Here is a 14,307-nt window from a genome sequence, read left to right as displayed (position 1 = left end):
CAAAAGATTCATTCAATTCAGCTTCATGGTAAGTCAGTGTATATGTATCTCTATCGGAGATGAACCAGGTTTCTTTGCACCGTCCAAGAAAACAATTCTAGCGCTGGACCCAAGGGAAGCTGTTTAGGAGTGCCAACTATTCGACTGGCTCCATCGATTACCAAATGGTATCCAAGTGTGTCGTCGTGACGTCTGAGCCGGAATTCAATGAACCTGAGTACAGATTCACCCGTTCACATCCAATGAGCCCCAAGCAATCTGATAAAGAGAGAGTATTCTTGGGATTTAATAATTTTTGAATAAGGGAGATCTGTTATAACTTGATGGTTGCATTTTGAAAATTTGGATTTGGCTGAATTGGAGATAGAAACTCGACAATTGGAGCTTTGAAACAATAAGGGGAGAGGTCAGGTATTTGCTATTTAAAAAAAAGACTTTGAACTCGTTCGAAAGTGAAGGCAAGAAGTCACTGTAAAAGCTATAAGTCGGCAGTTTTGCCCATTTTCATAGTTCTTATAATATTTTGACAGTTTTTTTTTGTTACAAAATAAGAAAATAAAATAAAATAAAAACTGTTATCTCCAAAGGATTTTGGGGTGATACGATTATTTTACTTTAAGGAATGATGTCTGTGCAAAAGCCGAAATTTACCGAGATCACCTTGGTAGACTGAAGATATTGATGAGTTAGAGAAATAAAAGAGGCTTCTTTCATTTCCGCCGTATTAACGTTTATTATTTACATTAAATTTAAGATTGGGTTTTGTGAAATATATAGTAATTTCTAAAGACACTCGATTCTGCGCTATTTTCCAATCAACTGACCTGAAACTTGCTGTTATCAGCTTATTTATCTAGGAAACTGAAAGGCTTTTCATTAAGCTGGAGAAAGAAGAGGAAGAGATCAAGGATTTCCAAACTCATCTTGGCGGAGTTCGTGAACCTGGGATGAATGCTATGGTCACGTTTTATCTCTAGGAAAATGGCACAAAAGAAAGCTGGGTATCTCGTAACGTAATTAAAGTAAACAGAAACTGAACAGTTCCGAGATTAGCGCCAAATGACTGGCAGTAGCTACAAGAAGCTTTTTGTTGCCAAGATATTCAGCCAGCGCCAGATCTAAACTTTTGAATCAGCAAGCAATTCAAAGTCACTTGGAACAGCTCTTCTCTGTGTGATAGAGCTGGGAGATCTTGGTTAGATTTTGTCGTTGGGAAACATACCCAGGTATTCCTTCTAGAAGTCACAAAGAACAAAATATCAGCCAGCAAAGTACCAGGAAATGATTCCGCACGCTAGCTAGCCATAGTGGAGAAGCAACTGCCCATGGAAAAGAGTCAATCCCGTGTGAAAAATTAACATTTCCTAATTCGCCTCCCAGAGTGCTCTGAGTCCAAGTCAGATGCTCGAAGAAATTTTTTTATGTAACTTCCAACGATCCTCATTCCTTTTGATTATCAAGTGGAATGCAAGAGTGGTGCTATAAGCCTGCCTAGGTGATGACAAGGAGGACATCCGAAGCGCTCGGTGGTGCCCTGGTGGATACTACTGGACCTAACCTAGGTGTCCTGAAAGGGAAACCATCAGATCTGGTTTTCGAGCAGGTCAATTTAAGTTGGTTAAAAATTAGCTTCTGTCTCAACTTAAAGTCTCGAACGTTTCAGCCTCAAGATCTTGGTTTAGGGCCAAGCAATGTCATGTGACCGTCCATCAATTTTTATTTCCACGACCACAGCAAAGTGTCGACCCTTAAAATCGAGAATTGTCCACTTCCAAGGTAATTAATAGTTTTGCCGACCATGATGTCGCATCGGCAAACTAACTATATTCAGGAGTTAGTTAAATTTATCATTTGGAACTTTTAGGAAGAGGCTAGTGCTAATTAATGCAAGCTTAAATTTAAGTGGAGCTCAATAATAATGCACAAAGAATTGGACTGGACTGCTATATTATTGCTAAATTGCGAAAATTAAACAACCGCCAAACCCTTACTGTGTATACGCAACCAATTTTAAGCTTACCGACCAAAGTACTTGAGTTCAAATGGTCGCAAACAGCAATAAATAACAAAGGAAAAGGCGAAACCGAGCTCGAATCCGATGTCTCCACCGAAAGGCAACTCACCGGCGTGCTTGGCAATGGGGCCGACGAACCATGTCTGACTCATACCGGTTACCATACCAGCAACACCGAAGCAGAATGCAACAGTGGCTGAAATGCCCACGGGGAGTAGTTCGCGCTTATCGTAGATCCCGACATTGTAACCGCCAAAGCCGCGCTTGAAGATAAAGTGGTCTGCGACGGCAATTCCAGAGTAGATGGCCAGCCAGTAGGCGATGAAGTTCATGAAGTTGTCTAGCACGGTATTGAAGTTTGAGTAACCGGGAATGGCGATGGCGAGAGAGGCGCAGGAGGCGCAGAGGGTCCAAATGAATCGGGGCACACGTTGGGTGTAGCGACTGAGTACTTGCAGGGTCAGAGAGACAGAGTAGATGTTGGGGCAGTTGTTGGCGATGATGGACAGGGCAAGGATGACGAGGCAGAATTTGCCAAATCCGCCGAGAGGTGAGAGCGCGGCGTCTATCAATCCACCGTTACCAGAGGCTTCGTAGCCAATCATGTACTTGTTGTCACCATTGTTGGCATAGGTAGCACTGTACACAGCCAGACCGAGTAATTCGGTGAACAGCAGGGGGATAATGAGACCAATCCAGGCGGAGGCGAAGATCTTGCGCTTGTTGACATTGGCGGGCTGGTACACGGTATAATCGGCGGCGTAACTGGTCCAACCAGTTGCGAAACCGTAGACGGTGGATCCGAAAGAGAGACAGTCGCCCAGCTCGGAAGTTCCAACTCCCATGGGCACGTTTATGAAATCGCCAGAGTGAGCAAAGGTGCCCAGCAGAATGATGAACACAATGCAGGTTGGGATCCAACTCCAGTACTCGTATGCATGGACGACCTTATAACCGGCGAAAGTGATGAACAGTGTGGCAAAGGTAATGACTAGGATACCAGCGAAACCGGGGACGGTACCGTTGATGGCATTGAGGAGCTGGGCACCAACAATGGCGTTCGCAGCTGACCAACCGACACAGGAGATGACATTGAGACAGGCGACTATCACAAGTTAGTATAAACCATTCTGTTTGGGTGATGCTATATGACCTACTGAACTTCACAGGCCACCATCCAAACCAGAAGCGGGACAGGACCATCTGGCGCAAACCAAAAGTAGGTCCAAAGCAGGTGAAGAAGCAGACGGTAAGAATACCAAGGAGGTTGAAAAAGAAGCAGACCAGGCAGGCGTCAACGAATCCCAGATAGAAGGTAGACATGCCCAAGACACCAATGGCGAAGGAACTCACAACCATGTTGGCCGCCAACCACTAAGGTCTATATTAGTGAAAATCGCGCCAATTGGCAATTTTTATATAGAACACACCATAGAGCCGACATTGTAGATAGAAGTATCTGTCCGCTCATCTTCCGGAACGCGCTCAACACCACGTTGCTCAACGTTCAATTTGCCCGCGAAACGCTGAAGCTTCGCGTAGAGCGAGTTACCGACTTCGAAGCTTTCGCCTCGTACTGCGTTATCGGAAGCAGTTTCATAGGCATTGTTGATATGAGGAGTCTTTTCGACGTCGTAGGCATCGTTAACATTAGGCGCCTTGTCAATGCTGGAGTCAGCGCGGGACCCGAAGCCAAAGGACGGCATATTTTCGATTTTTTGATTAGGGCGAAAAGAGTCAAGAGACCCAAAATAGGTATATAGTATCAAAGGAATTAAGAGCTCAAGAGATCAAAATAACCAGTATCAACTGATGAATGGAGCGTGAGACCCGGACCAAATCCACATCCTTGTGTAATATTTTAAAAAAGAGTGAAAAATTACACGGGCACTTAGTTTCTAATATAGTCCCAAGGGAAAAAAAAAAAGCACAAAAAATCCTAACGCGTCGCCCCACTGACAGTGGCAAAGGGAAGGAGGAAACAGATACGGTCGCGTGAGGTGGAGCGGCGTGGAGCGAAACCACGTTGTGCACTTTCCTTCTATGGTCCTTCTGGGTCATAATCAAAAGTGATTGAACCAATAGGAGAAGTGGATTCATTGCCCTAGCTTATCAGCGGTCTGAGGTTTCATTTTGCTCGCTTCGAATTGAAACTAACGGATTGGACGGTCGGGCCACTGATAAGAGATAAGTTAGTAGTCTGTGTCAAGCCAATTTCATATACGTCGTACTTTCATCCAAAGGAGTATACTCCCGTACGGCAAAATCCGAGAGTTCGCATCTATCCCTGCATTCCTGCACACCGTCCCCTGCATAACTTCACAATAAAATCATAGTATTCTTCTAGATTACCTCTCGCCTATTCAATATCCACAGGGTTTCCTATAGGTATTTATTTAGTAGAAAGGTGGATATCGATCTATCACCTCAAAGGTACCTATAAAAGTCTAAGATACTATGTCTTGGTACCTCTTTAACATGGGATAAGACTATTATAACACTATCACAATCATGATCAATGGAAGGATTAGCGGTATACTACGTAAATACTAACCCCGATCTAATAGATTGCATGGACCAATTTATTATAGATCCATGTATTGCTCGGTCCATATGCATTCGCTATTAGTAGATCATAGGTTCAAATCATGTATCCCAGGTGGTGTAGATCAACAATAATCCCATTGGTTGGATCGGGTTTAACCCCAGATTTGATAAAGCACTGGTAACTTGTACGGAGTATTCCGAGTGGAGCGTGAAGTGTTCCAGTGCCGTAGAGTCCAGAATCAATAGTCAATAGATAGTATCAGCACTTAAGCAGGGCGTATCTCTCTCGGTAGAGGTCTGAGGTTCGAGGTTCACACGAATTAATTCGTTCTTACCCGCAAATCCCAGCATTCTTATTGGGCATCCATCTCTTCTCCAAAAGATTCCATGGAAGAAACTTAAATTGAACATCTTAGCTAGCATATCTTTTTGCTTGTTCTCATATCAAATAAACCAGACGTCATATATGCAACATGATTCCTTTCGGCCCCGACCGATCTTCGGAGTATGACTATCATCAACTGCGGAGGCGGACGTGTTCGGTCTGATGCCCGGTTATGGCGCTCGAGCGCCGATTACAACGGGATGGGCCATTGAAATGCGGCTGATTTGCGGGGCTGCGATTTACGCTCACCCGCCTGATAGAGACGCTGAATTGGCGGTCTTTCCGGTCTCTCAATATGTCAAGTTTCCCCCTATAGATCCAATTTTGGAAAAATGTATTCTGATTGATGATTTCAGCTTTGGATGAATATATTTATTACTGCATAGTCATCTATAATATACCATTAACTGGTATTGTTCTACCCCCAGGCTATTCTATTCATGGAAGGCCGATATCTGTCCTTTACCTTTCCATATGATAAACCGAGAAAGCTAACGCTAAACAAATCAATTGATGGTAGACATAGATTCAGAGCAATCCATAAACAAACAATCAGTGTACAGTTTCGTTTGACATTGAACATGCTTCTCTCAATTTCAATATTTATCGTACCTTGCCACGAACTTCCCAAATATCTTGATCCCAGAAGTGCAAGCCCTAAAACATTTCAATCCGATATCTCTTTCTGCCCAGCCATATTATTCGAATCTATCCCGTTGAAGCCACTTCAATTCACTGCTTCATCATTTATTTCACCCTTGATGTTGTTTTCTATATTGGATTTATCCCATGCAGCAGACTATCTTTAGAAGTGTTGGTGGATTGATCACTTGGAGAAAAGAATGATCTTTAGACGATACGGCACCAAATGGAATCATAAAAAGTCTTCGCTGTGGCGTACCTAGGTAGTACTGGGCACCTAAATTGGCCTGAGACACTACTATTACTCTTCATCCTCTGTTCACATGATACGGTGTGGTTTCGATTATGATTATCTCTGTCGATACCACCAGACCAAAGTGGGGCACAGGACCAATGAGAATGATTACGATGCTGTTGGTCCAGCGACCTGAAGTGAATCTAGTGAGATTTATCTATTTAGTTACAGCGAGGACAAGATTGAATAACACACCTCTTACAACTCGCAACGATACATTTACAAAGTAGATGCATATGCAACAGTAAGACTAGTCAAACCATCGTTCCGACAATCTCGGTACCATGACTACCTGTATCAGGGGCTGGAGTTAATTGTGCGATGTGATTTGTATACATGATCACCTTGACGCCGTCTCACAGCCTCAGAATGGGACGTTGTTCTTCAACCTTGGAATGTAGGGAGCCTCTATCTAGATAGTCCTTTAGCCGATGGGATGTCTATATCAGACTGAGAAGCGACTACGCATTTCAATAGTCTTCTTGGATCATGGGCTAGTCCACGTCTTTCTGCAGTCCTGGAGGCCAGGTCTTTGTGTCCATTGGACCTCGTTGAATAAGATATTCAAAAGAAGCACCAACGTAATCTCGATTCAGATGTCATTATATTTGATTCCACTTATCTTTTAATATATTTTGTAATATCGATATCATTTCAATTATGATACCATATTTACTGCCAACGCCCATGTTACCGAAGGTTACCTGGGTATCTTGGACCATGTCAAAAACTACTGAATATTTAATCGACCTCAAACGACACCCGCGGACGGTCAGGCTATTACTTAGACACCTCATGGCTACCTAGGTAGGTAATTTATACCGTCAAACTTGGGCATAAGTAACCACAGTATCCCTATGGATAGCTCGCGGGGATGGTCGCCAGATGAAGGATAAATCAACATATCACGAATAAATATGTGCCTGGTAAGTTGTATATTTCTCACTAAAGCCTTTGATACTATAAGAAAGTATTGTAGAAATTCATTAAAAAAAATTAGCAAAAATGAACTATATTCATCAATGATAATCCTTCCTTAGCGAATACATATGAACTACATTAAAACGTACATTTTCGCTAAAACAGCATTTAAGATCAGATTTCTTGATAAATATCACTCAGTATCTTGAACAGAAACTAGAAAATAATTTAGGAACTAATATAATTGTGTGTAGTGGTGTCATTTGGTCTTCTGAAGCCGATGTATCTCTCATTCTGCCGAATGTTGAGGCTCTGATTGAACCAGTCTTTTTGGGCATTTAACTGTAACCCCTTATTTGACCAATCCTGATAAATCAAAGATCAGTTCGGAAAGTGCACAAAACCTACCAGCAACACTGGGATTCAGACCTCGGCAGTTCCAGAAAGGTGTTGAATTTATATGTGGAAAGGTGGATGTGCTGTCAGATAGTTTTAAGACCTAGCTTGTAGATGAAGTAGTGGCCATTTAATTCTATTTCAGCCAATAAATACTATGCCTCTTTCCTTAGATGAATACGATTACTCGTTGAGTGAAAATCATGTTCTTAAAATATCCGATTGATAATGCTCAAGTAATGGATATTGAACGTACCTTCTCCAGTCATGCGTTAGATAAATATAGAGGGAGTTTTGAATAACAGAGACAGTGAAAGCTTAGCCAGCTTATAGCTTAGCCACCATCTTGGTGCCCTTGTGTAGCAAAGCAGCAGCATCGATAACCAGTTCATCGACGATAGCCTTAGCGGACTTCTTCTCGTTGACGACAGCAGAGACCTTGCCCATCAGGAAAGGACGAGCGTTATCAAGTGTATCGTCATCAACATCGTCTGACAGGTTCTCAAAGTCGTGCTCTACAGGAATAATACCTTGAGCGGTAAGCTTCTTGATCTCATCGGCACGGTTCTCTTCCCAATTCAGAATGTACTCGTTCTTGCGGACGCGCAAGGGGCGACCCTGTTGAATATGTTAGTATAAACAAGTCAGTCTGAGAAAGTTAGGAACACTAGGCCTACAGTGAAAATAATTGTGCGGATATTATCCTCGAATCCAGCAGTACGGACGGCCTCCTGGTGAGCCTTAGACGCACCAGCCTCATCGGCCAAGATAAATCGGGTGCCAATCCACACAGCGGAAGCTCCGAGCATCAAGGCGGCAGCAACAGAGTTACCGTTGTAGAGACCACCAGCGGCAATGACCTGCACGGGCTGGCCAGTTAGAGGGCTCTTGCGACCCTCAACCAGCTTGACAACGGTAGGAATAAGAATTGTGGTGGGGACATCACCAGTGTGGCCACCTCCCTCGCCACCCTGTGCGCAAATTATATCGGCACCAACGTCAAGGGCCTTCTTAACGTGCTTAGGATGGCCGACCATGTTCATGCAGAGGATGCCAGCTCCGTGAAGCTTTTCAACAACTGCCTTGGGGGGAACGCCGACGGCAGAGACAAAGAGAGAGGCACGCTCTGAGATAATGATATCGACTAACTCACCGAGCTTGCCGTTGGTGTAGTCGTGGCTAGTTACAAAGCAGTCTGCGTTAGCAATGCTTGCTTGCTAATGTACATATAACGCCAACTCACTTGGTTTTGCGAGCATTACCGCCAACCTGGGGGAGTAGTAGGTCGACGCCGAACGGCGCGTTCTTGTCGTGCAAAGCCTCCTTCAACTCGATAATTTGTTCGCGCAGCATTTCGGGCGTGTATCCCACACCTCCAATAACACCAAGACCGCCGGCATTGGTGACAGCAGCAGCCAGCTTTGGACCAGCAGCCACATTCATTCCTGCCAACAATATAGGGTGGTTGATCTTCAGCAGATCAGTCACAGGAGTGCGAATAACCTCTGGGTATAATTAGTTTCATGTTAATTCCGGAGGGATGAAAAGATCTCACGAGGGGAAGCCATGGTTTATTTGTGAAAGTGGAACCTGAAAGAATGAAAGGGAGAGTGAACGGAATAGCAAACCTGGAGAAGTGGACCCTTTAAGAGAACATTCAACCGAGGCGTCCAGTTTGGATCACGAGTACCAAAGATGCCGAGGCTTCTCCAAGTGGGGTCGTCATCCATAATACAAGGCAACAAGGCACCCACAACTATCTTCAGGCACCAATTCACCTGACATTCCGTACTGTATCTTTGATATTCAACGTCTTTTCCTAGTTCATCTTGCATTTCAGCTTGCTAAATACTCCTGCGATAAAATGAGCCTGGTATTCCGTTGCCATAGAATTTCATCTTTATGGCGTCCGTCGCGATCCGGTCGTCTTCTATGGTGGCCGGGTCTGAACGCGACACGGTGTGATGGACCATTGCGCGGCTGGGCAAAAGGGTAAGTCTCCAAAGTGAAGTACTGATCAAGAACTGTTCGAATTAAGTCTCACTATAGTCTTGGAAATTATAGTATCACTTCCACCAACTCGAGTAGGTGCATATAAAGGTCTCTCGTATTGGCCGATACCCTATTACCTGTTATTTATCTGTATCTTTGAAAAAAAAAATGCGGGACAGAAATATGCATTGAACCAGATTGTTCCTGCACATACTACTTGGAAAGGCACAAAAACTAAACTTTAATAGGACGACCTTTGATGAATAGTACCACATCTATGTCCTTGGGTACTAAAGATGTCTCAGTGCGTATGGCTCCTCTGTCCCACTTGAATGAATGCAAGCAACTTCCTAGTTCTCGTCATAATACCAGTATGTGCTCAACGGTGGAAACGTCAAAGACTCATAGGGCATTCATTGCCTTGGGGAGTAATGTTGGAGATCGGGTCGAGATGATTGAAAAAGCCTGTCTTGAGATGGACAGAGCTAATATCAAGGTTAAACGGACCAGTTCATTATTTGAGACTACTCCGATGTATGTGCTTGACCAAGCCACATTTATCAATGGAGTCTGCGAGGTACCAAACTATCCTTCACTCGTGCTATCAAATTTTGTACATGACTGATGGTTGTTAGGTTGAAACAAGTTTGTCCCCCATGGAGCTTTTGGATGCCCTCCAATCTATCGAGATTGCCTTGGGTAGAAAGAAGTTGATTGATAAAGGGCCTCGCTCAATTGACTTGGATATTCTGCTCTATGACCAGGAAATATTTTCTCATGAGCGTCTCAATATCCCACACAGCCTGATGTTGGAGCGAGATTTCGTACTCCGGCCTCTTTCTCAGTATGCTGAGATCCGTGTAAAACGTCCCAGAATATAACTAACTAACAACATCTAGATTAATCCCTCATCATCGACCTCCCCAGTCAGGGAAAAAGATACATACATACATTGAACATATGAAAACTCTTTCTCCAGAGCCTACCCCCTTCTCCACAACTCCAATCTCCCCAGGCTTCCCATCACTGCATGCAACTGACCCAACACGCAAAACCCATATAATGGCCATTCTGAATCTAACTCCAGACTCATTTTCAGACGGAGGCACACACTCCCCGTCAGACTTTACCAAACTCAGTGAAACAGTCCGCACCTTCATTGCCCAAGGTGCAACAATCATCGATATTGGCGGCGAAAGCACACGCCCGGGTTCCATCCCCGTCGGGCCAGAAGAGGAAATTGCTCGTGTCGTCCCAGCAGTGAAGCACATCCGCACTTCTATTCCCGAAGCAGCCAACATCGCTATCAGTATCGACACTTACCGTGCCAGTGTGGCCGAAGCAGCATGTGCCGCTGGCGCTGATATCATCAATGATATCTCTGCCGGACTCCTAGATCCCGATATGCTGCCCACCGCAGCTCGCATTGGCAAATCTATCATCTTGATGCATATGCGCGGAACTCCGCAGACTATGACCACGCTGACCAAGTACCCTAACGGTGTTATTACCGACGTGGCCGCCGAGCTCTGTGAACGAATTGTTGCCGCTGAAGAAGCGGGTATTCGGCGCTGGCGTATCATTCTCGATCCGGGCCTTGGATTTGCAAAGAACCAAGAAGAGGATTTGGAAATACTGCGTAATCTATCACAGCTTCGCGCTAGGGAGAGTCTTGAGTATTTTCCTTGGCTGATGGGGCCTAGTCGCAAGCGGTTTATCGGTCATATCACTGGTGTTAAAACGCCGCGAGAGCGCGTATGGGGTACTGGTGCTACTGTTTCTGCTAGTGTTGCTGGGGGAGCGGATATTGTTCGTGTGCATGATGTTCATGAGATGTGGCAGGTTGCCAAAGTGTCTGATGCCATCTACCGGGTGTAAAGGCACTATCTTTGTATTATATAAATCAACTTTATAATTGAAGCGCACAGAGTCAACCTCGTGTTGCGAACCGACTATTTTATTTATCTCAAGTAATATGTTTTTATTTTGCGTGCATATTATTCAAACTTGAAATAGGCGAACTATAAAAAATAGGAGTAAAAATGGACACAATTATTTTATATGGTTATTATCGAGCTCTGTTGGAAATTCCATCGGGTAATATCTGCAGTTAATGGAAAATGCCAATTATTGTATTCACTGGGTCAGCTGTATGATAGCTGGTCGGACTACATTTCCTTTGCGATATCACGGAAATATTAGGGGTGAATGTGGCTTGCTCAAGGTAACAAAACGCGTAAAGATTCGGGAAACATAGGACTTTTGCCATAATCAAGAGTTGAGGTAGTTGCGAATAGCACCTTCAGTATTATTAGCATGCATGCACTATGAAACATGAAGTCAAAGAACTCACCTTGTAGCTTTGTCGCTCCCTCTCCAACGAGATGCGACAGGTTCTCAATATCATCTCCAGCCGTAATTCCAAAGCGACGAACGAAGTCCTTGGCCGCAGTCTCCAAGTCTCCGTACCCATCATCAATCGCAGCCAGCTCATCCTCGGGCCGGCCGAAGTAGGCATTGCTAGAGATAGAGGTAGCACCATCAAATTCTGTAAGCCGCTGCTTAGCTTCGGCCTGGACATTAGGGTTATATCGTTCACGTCCAAAGAACTCGTCTGAGGAAATTCCCTTTTGAGTGCCGAAGCGTCCCCTGGTTTCGGCTAATTCTTCTTCTATTCCAGTGTCAGCTTTTGTTTTATAGCGTGAGAATATATTTAAAATTACCATTGAGAGGTGCCTTCGAACCAACAGCACCAAAGCCTAGCTTCTTGGGAGCCGGAGGCTTAGACACTTGACCGAACCCGAGTCTACTCATACCCATACCCAAACGCTCCACATCGCTCGAATTTCGCTCGTGGGCTTTCGGGTTGATAGGAGTAGGGGCAGAAATAGGCGTAGCAGAGGCAGTAGAAGCGCGAGCCTTGGACTCAGCTTCGGCCTTTTCAGCCTCAGGGTCGTATCCGAGCTTCTCGATGCGCTCTGCCTCCTCTTTCGCCTTACGCTCGACCTCATCGAAATCGATTTCTCCAGCCACAACCTTCTTAGCTCCAAGTTTCGCCTTCTTAGCTCCCAAAATACTACCCTTCTTCGCAGCAGTGTTGGAGGTGATACGAGTTGCAGAGCTCGGGCGGATAGCAGTCGGGGCAGGAGATGAGGTTTTGGCCTCTGACGCAGCTAAGGGAGACTTTGAGCGAGCGTTTCCATTTGCGCCAGCGTTCAAGAAGGGAGATCCGGTTCGACTAACGATGGGTGGCGTACCCGTGCGGGAAGGTGGGTTGCTGGGACGCTTGATCGACGGCTTGTCCCACGAGGAAAAGAAATCGTCATCTTCGCCAGCTGGAGTGTTCGAGCCATCTGAAGGGATACCGGCGGGAATATCGGTGATGATGACTTCTTCCGGATACCTGTAAAATACGCGATCAATATTCGTACGCCTGGTGCCTAATCATTCGCTTCGCATAAAAGAGGGATACGCACTGCTGTGCGTCGGCGGCCGCCCGGCGCTTAAGCTCTTCCTTATACTTGACAGCTGCATTGGACGTGTACTTGACTTTGGAATCTTTGCTAGCCAGCGCGGCAGAGCCTCCATGTGACTGGAAGTATTTGGTCGCAGATTCATTTCCACCGACCTTCATCACCCGCAGTTGCTCCCATTGCCACTCTGTAATTTGTTTGTCAGCCAATATTATCTCATGCAATTACTATGCTTTGTATTCATTTTCTGTACGTACGGTCGAGGTTTGTAGATCGGACAAAAGAAATGTGGACACCTAGATTGCGGTGGTTGGACGAGCAATCAAGGCAAAGGTAGATGCCAAAGGGAACTGATGACCATGTCGGATTCTTGGAGTTGCAGTCGAAGCATACCTATAGAAGGTTCTTGTTAGCAACCAATGGTCACAAAGACAGCATCGAGGGGCAAAGGTGGATCGCACTTTGTTTGCGGGCTTGAGTTTCAGTTTCTCAAAGATCTTTTGAGACTGCGCCTTGGAGGCACTCATGATGAGTAGATATTTGGCGAAAAAATATACCAGAATTTGTAGTTCGGGGCGAAGACGAAATAAAGGCAAAGTGTATGGGAACGGCGAACGTGGTCTTGAACTCGGAGACCCTTTGGTAGCGGCCACACCCCTGGGCTTGGCGGGGCCACTAGTGGTACCAAGTCACGTGACCCATATCGTGATTAGTTATCGTTATCAATGTTCCATTTCTTTTGATGTCTTCTGCAACGCCATCATGAATATTCAGTACTTAAGGGCCCTGCCTCGAACATCTTCTATTCCAGTCGCTATTCGTATAGCTTCCCAACCGGAGATTATTCGACTCTATGCCACACAAAGTGACCTAGGTGGTGGCTCCCGAAAAACGACAAGAAAGAACATCACAGTCCTATCCGACGATGGGCGATACGGGTGGAATGAACTTAGTGGCCGAGAAAAGGTTGCGCGTGCTACACAGCAATCGTTTAACTTCGTGATAGTACTAGCCGGTGTGGTGCTAACGGTATGAAATACATGCTAAGAATCATCCCAGTAGAAGGTTTCAAACCGAAAGCTACTGACTGGTCAAATTAGGGTGGTGTCTTTACACTTCTGTATCAAGAAGTATTTTCACCGAATAGCCGGACATGGCAATTTGAGAAAGCAGTCGAGCGTATCAAGGATGATCCCCGTTGTATCATGCTTCTCGGTGATCGGAGGGAGATCAAGGCATTTGGTGAAAATACGTCTAGCCGATGGGCAAGGAACAGACCTATTGCGTATGTTGCAAATGTGGCTACTCTACTACCATTTTTGGACATGAATATTTACAGTATGCGTTTAGGACTACTGAGGAGAAGGACCGTCTAGGTCGTGAACACCTTCGCATGAACTTTCACGTACGACCGCTTGTCTTGCAAATGGGTCAAAATAACTAATTTATTTAATAGGTTGAGGGACCCTTGAACGCTGGAGTTGTCATTGTGCACATGATGAAGCCCCTGGACAGAAATGAGTGGGAGTATCAACTCCTAGCTCTAGACGTTAAGGGGCACTCTCGCCTCATTTTGGAGAAGGCTACTGAAAAGCCTAGCGTGGCTAGCTCCTTGAAGCTCTTCGGTATACAGTGGCGATAA

General features: G+C 45.0%; 5 protein-coding genes across 5 annotated transcripts; 2 read left to right on the top strand and 3 right to left on the bottom strand.

The window, feature by feature from the left end:
• Positions 1–2,016: 2,016 nt before the first annotated feature.
• Positions 2,017–3,720, bottom strand: N7495_000162 (cytosine permease; the record flags this gene model as incomplete). Its single annotated transcript, XM_057202832.1, has 3 exons — positions 2,017–3,119; positions 3,172–3,388; positions 3,445–3,720. 3 exons carry the CDS (start codon positions 3,718–3,720, stop codon positions 2,017–2,019), a joined length of 1,596 nt encoding a protein of 531 aa, XP_057066905.1.
• Positions 3,721–7,527: 3,807 nt separating this feature from the next.
• N7495_000161 (nitronate monooxygenase) lies at positions 7,528–8,768 on the bottom strand (the record flags this gene model as incomplete). The annotated part of the gene is made up of 4 exons (XM_057202831.1): positions 7,528–7,818; positions 7,878–8,379; positions 8,444–8,705; positions 8,756–8,768. 4 exons carry the CDS (start codon positions 8,766–8,768, stop codon positions 7,528–7,530), a joined length of 1,068 nt encoding a protein of 355 aa, XP_057066904.1.
• A 797-nt stretch (positions 8,769–9,565) lies between these two features.
• On the top strand, positions 9,566–11,070 carry N7495_000160 (folic acid synthesis protein; the record flags this gene model as incomplete). Its single annotated transcript, XM_057202830.1, has 3 exons — positions 9,566–9,769; positions 9,828–10,036; positions 10,092–11,070. 3 exons carry the CDS (start codon positions 9,566–9,568, stop codon positions 11,068–11,070), a joined length of 1,392 nt encoding a protein of 463 aa, XP_057066903.1.
• A 393-nt stretch (positions 11,071–11,463) lies between these two features.
• N7495_000159 (ADP-ribosylation factor GTPase-activating protein) lies at positions 11,464–13,192 on the bottom strand (the record flags this gene model as incomplete). Its single annotated transcript, XM_057202829.1, has 6 exons — positions 11,464–11,492; positions 11,546–11,863; positions 11,916–12,595; positions 12,669–12,852; positions 12,923–13,058; positions 13,127–13,192. 6 exons carry the CDS (start codon positions 13,190–13,192, stop codon positions 11,464–11,466), a joined length of 1,413 nt encoding a protein of 470 aa, XP_057066902.1.
• Positions 13,193–13,427: 235 nt separating this feature from the next.
• Positions 13,428–14,307, top strand: tim21 (the record flags this gene model as incomplete). The annotated part of the gene is made up of 4 exons (XM_057202828.1): positions 13,428–13,694; positions 13,766–13,950; positions 14,016–14,070; positions 14,122–14,307. The coding sequence occupies 4 exons, from the start codon at positions 13,428–13,430 to the stop codon at positions 14,305–14,307; spliced, it is 693 nt and encodes a 230-aa protein (XP_057066901.1).

The sequence above is a fragment of the Penicillium taxi genome, assembly GCF_028828555.1.
Source record: "Penicillium taxi strain IBT 34144 chromosome Unknown utg000001l_segment0_segment0, whole genome shotgun sequence".
Taxonomy (NCBI): domain Eukaryota; kingdom Fungi; phylum Ascomycota; class Eurotiomycetes; order Eurotiales; family Aspergillaceae; genus Penicillium; species Penicillium taxi.
This window is presented reverse-complemented; position numbering and strand designations above follow the sequence as displayed.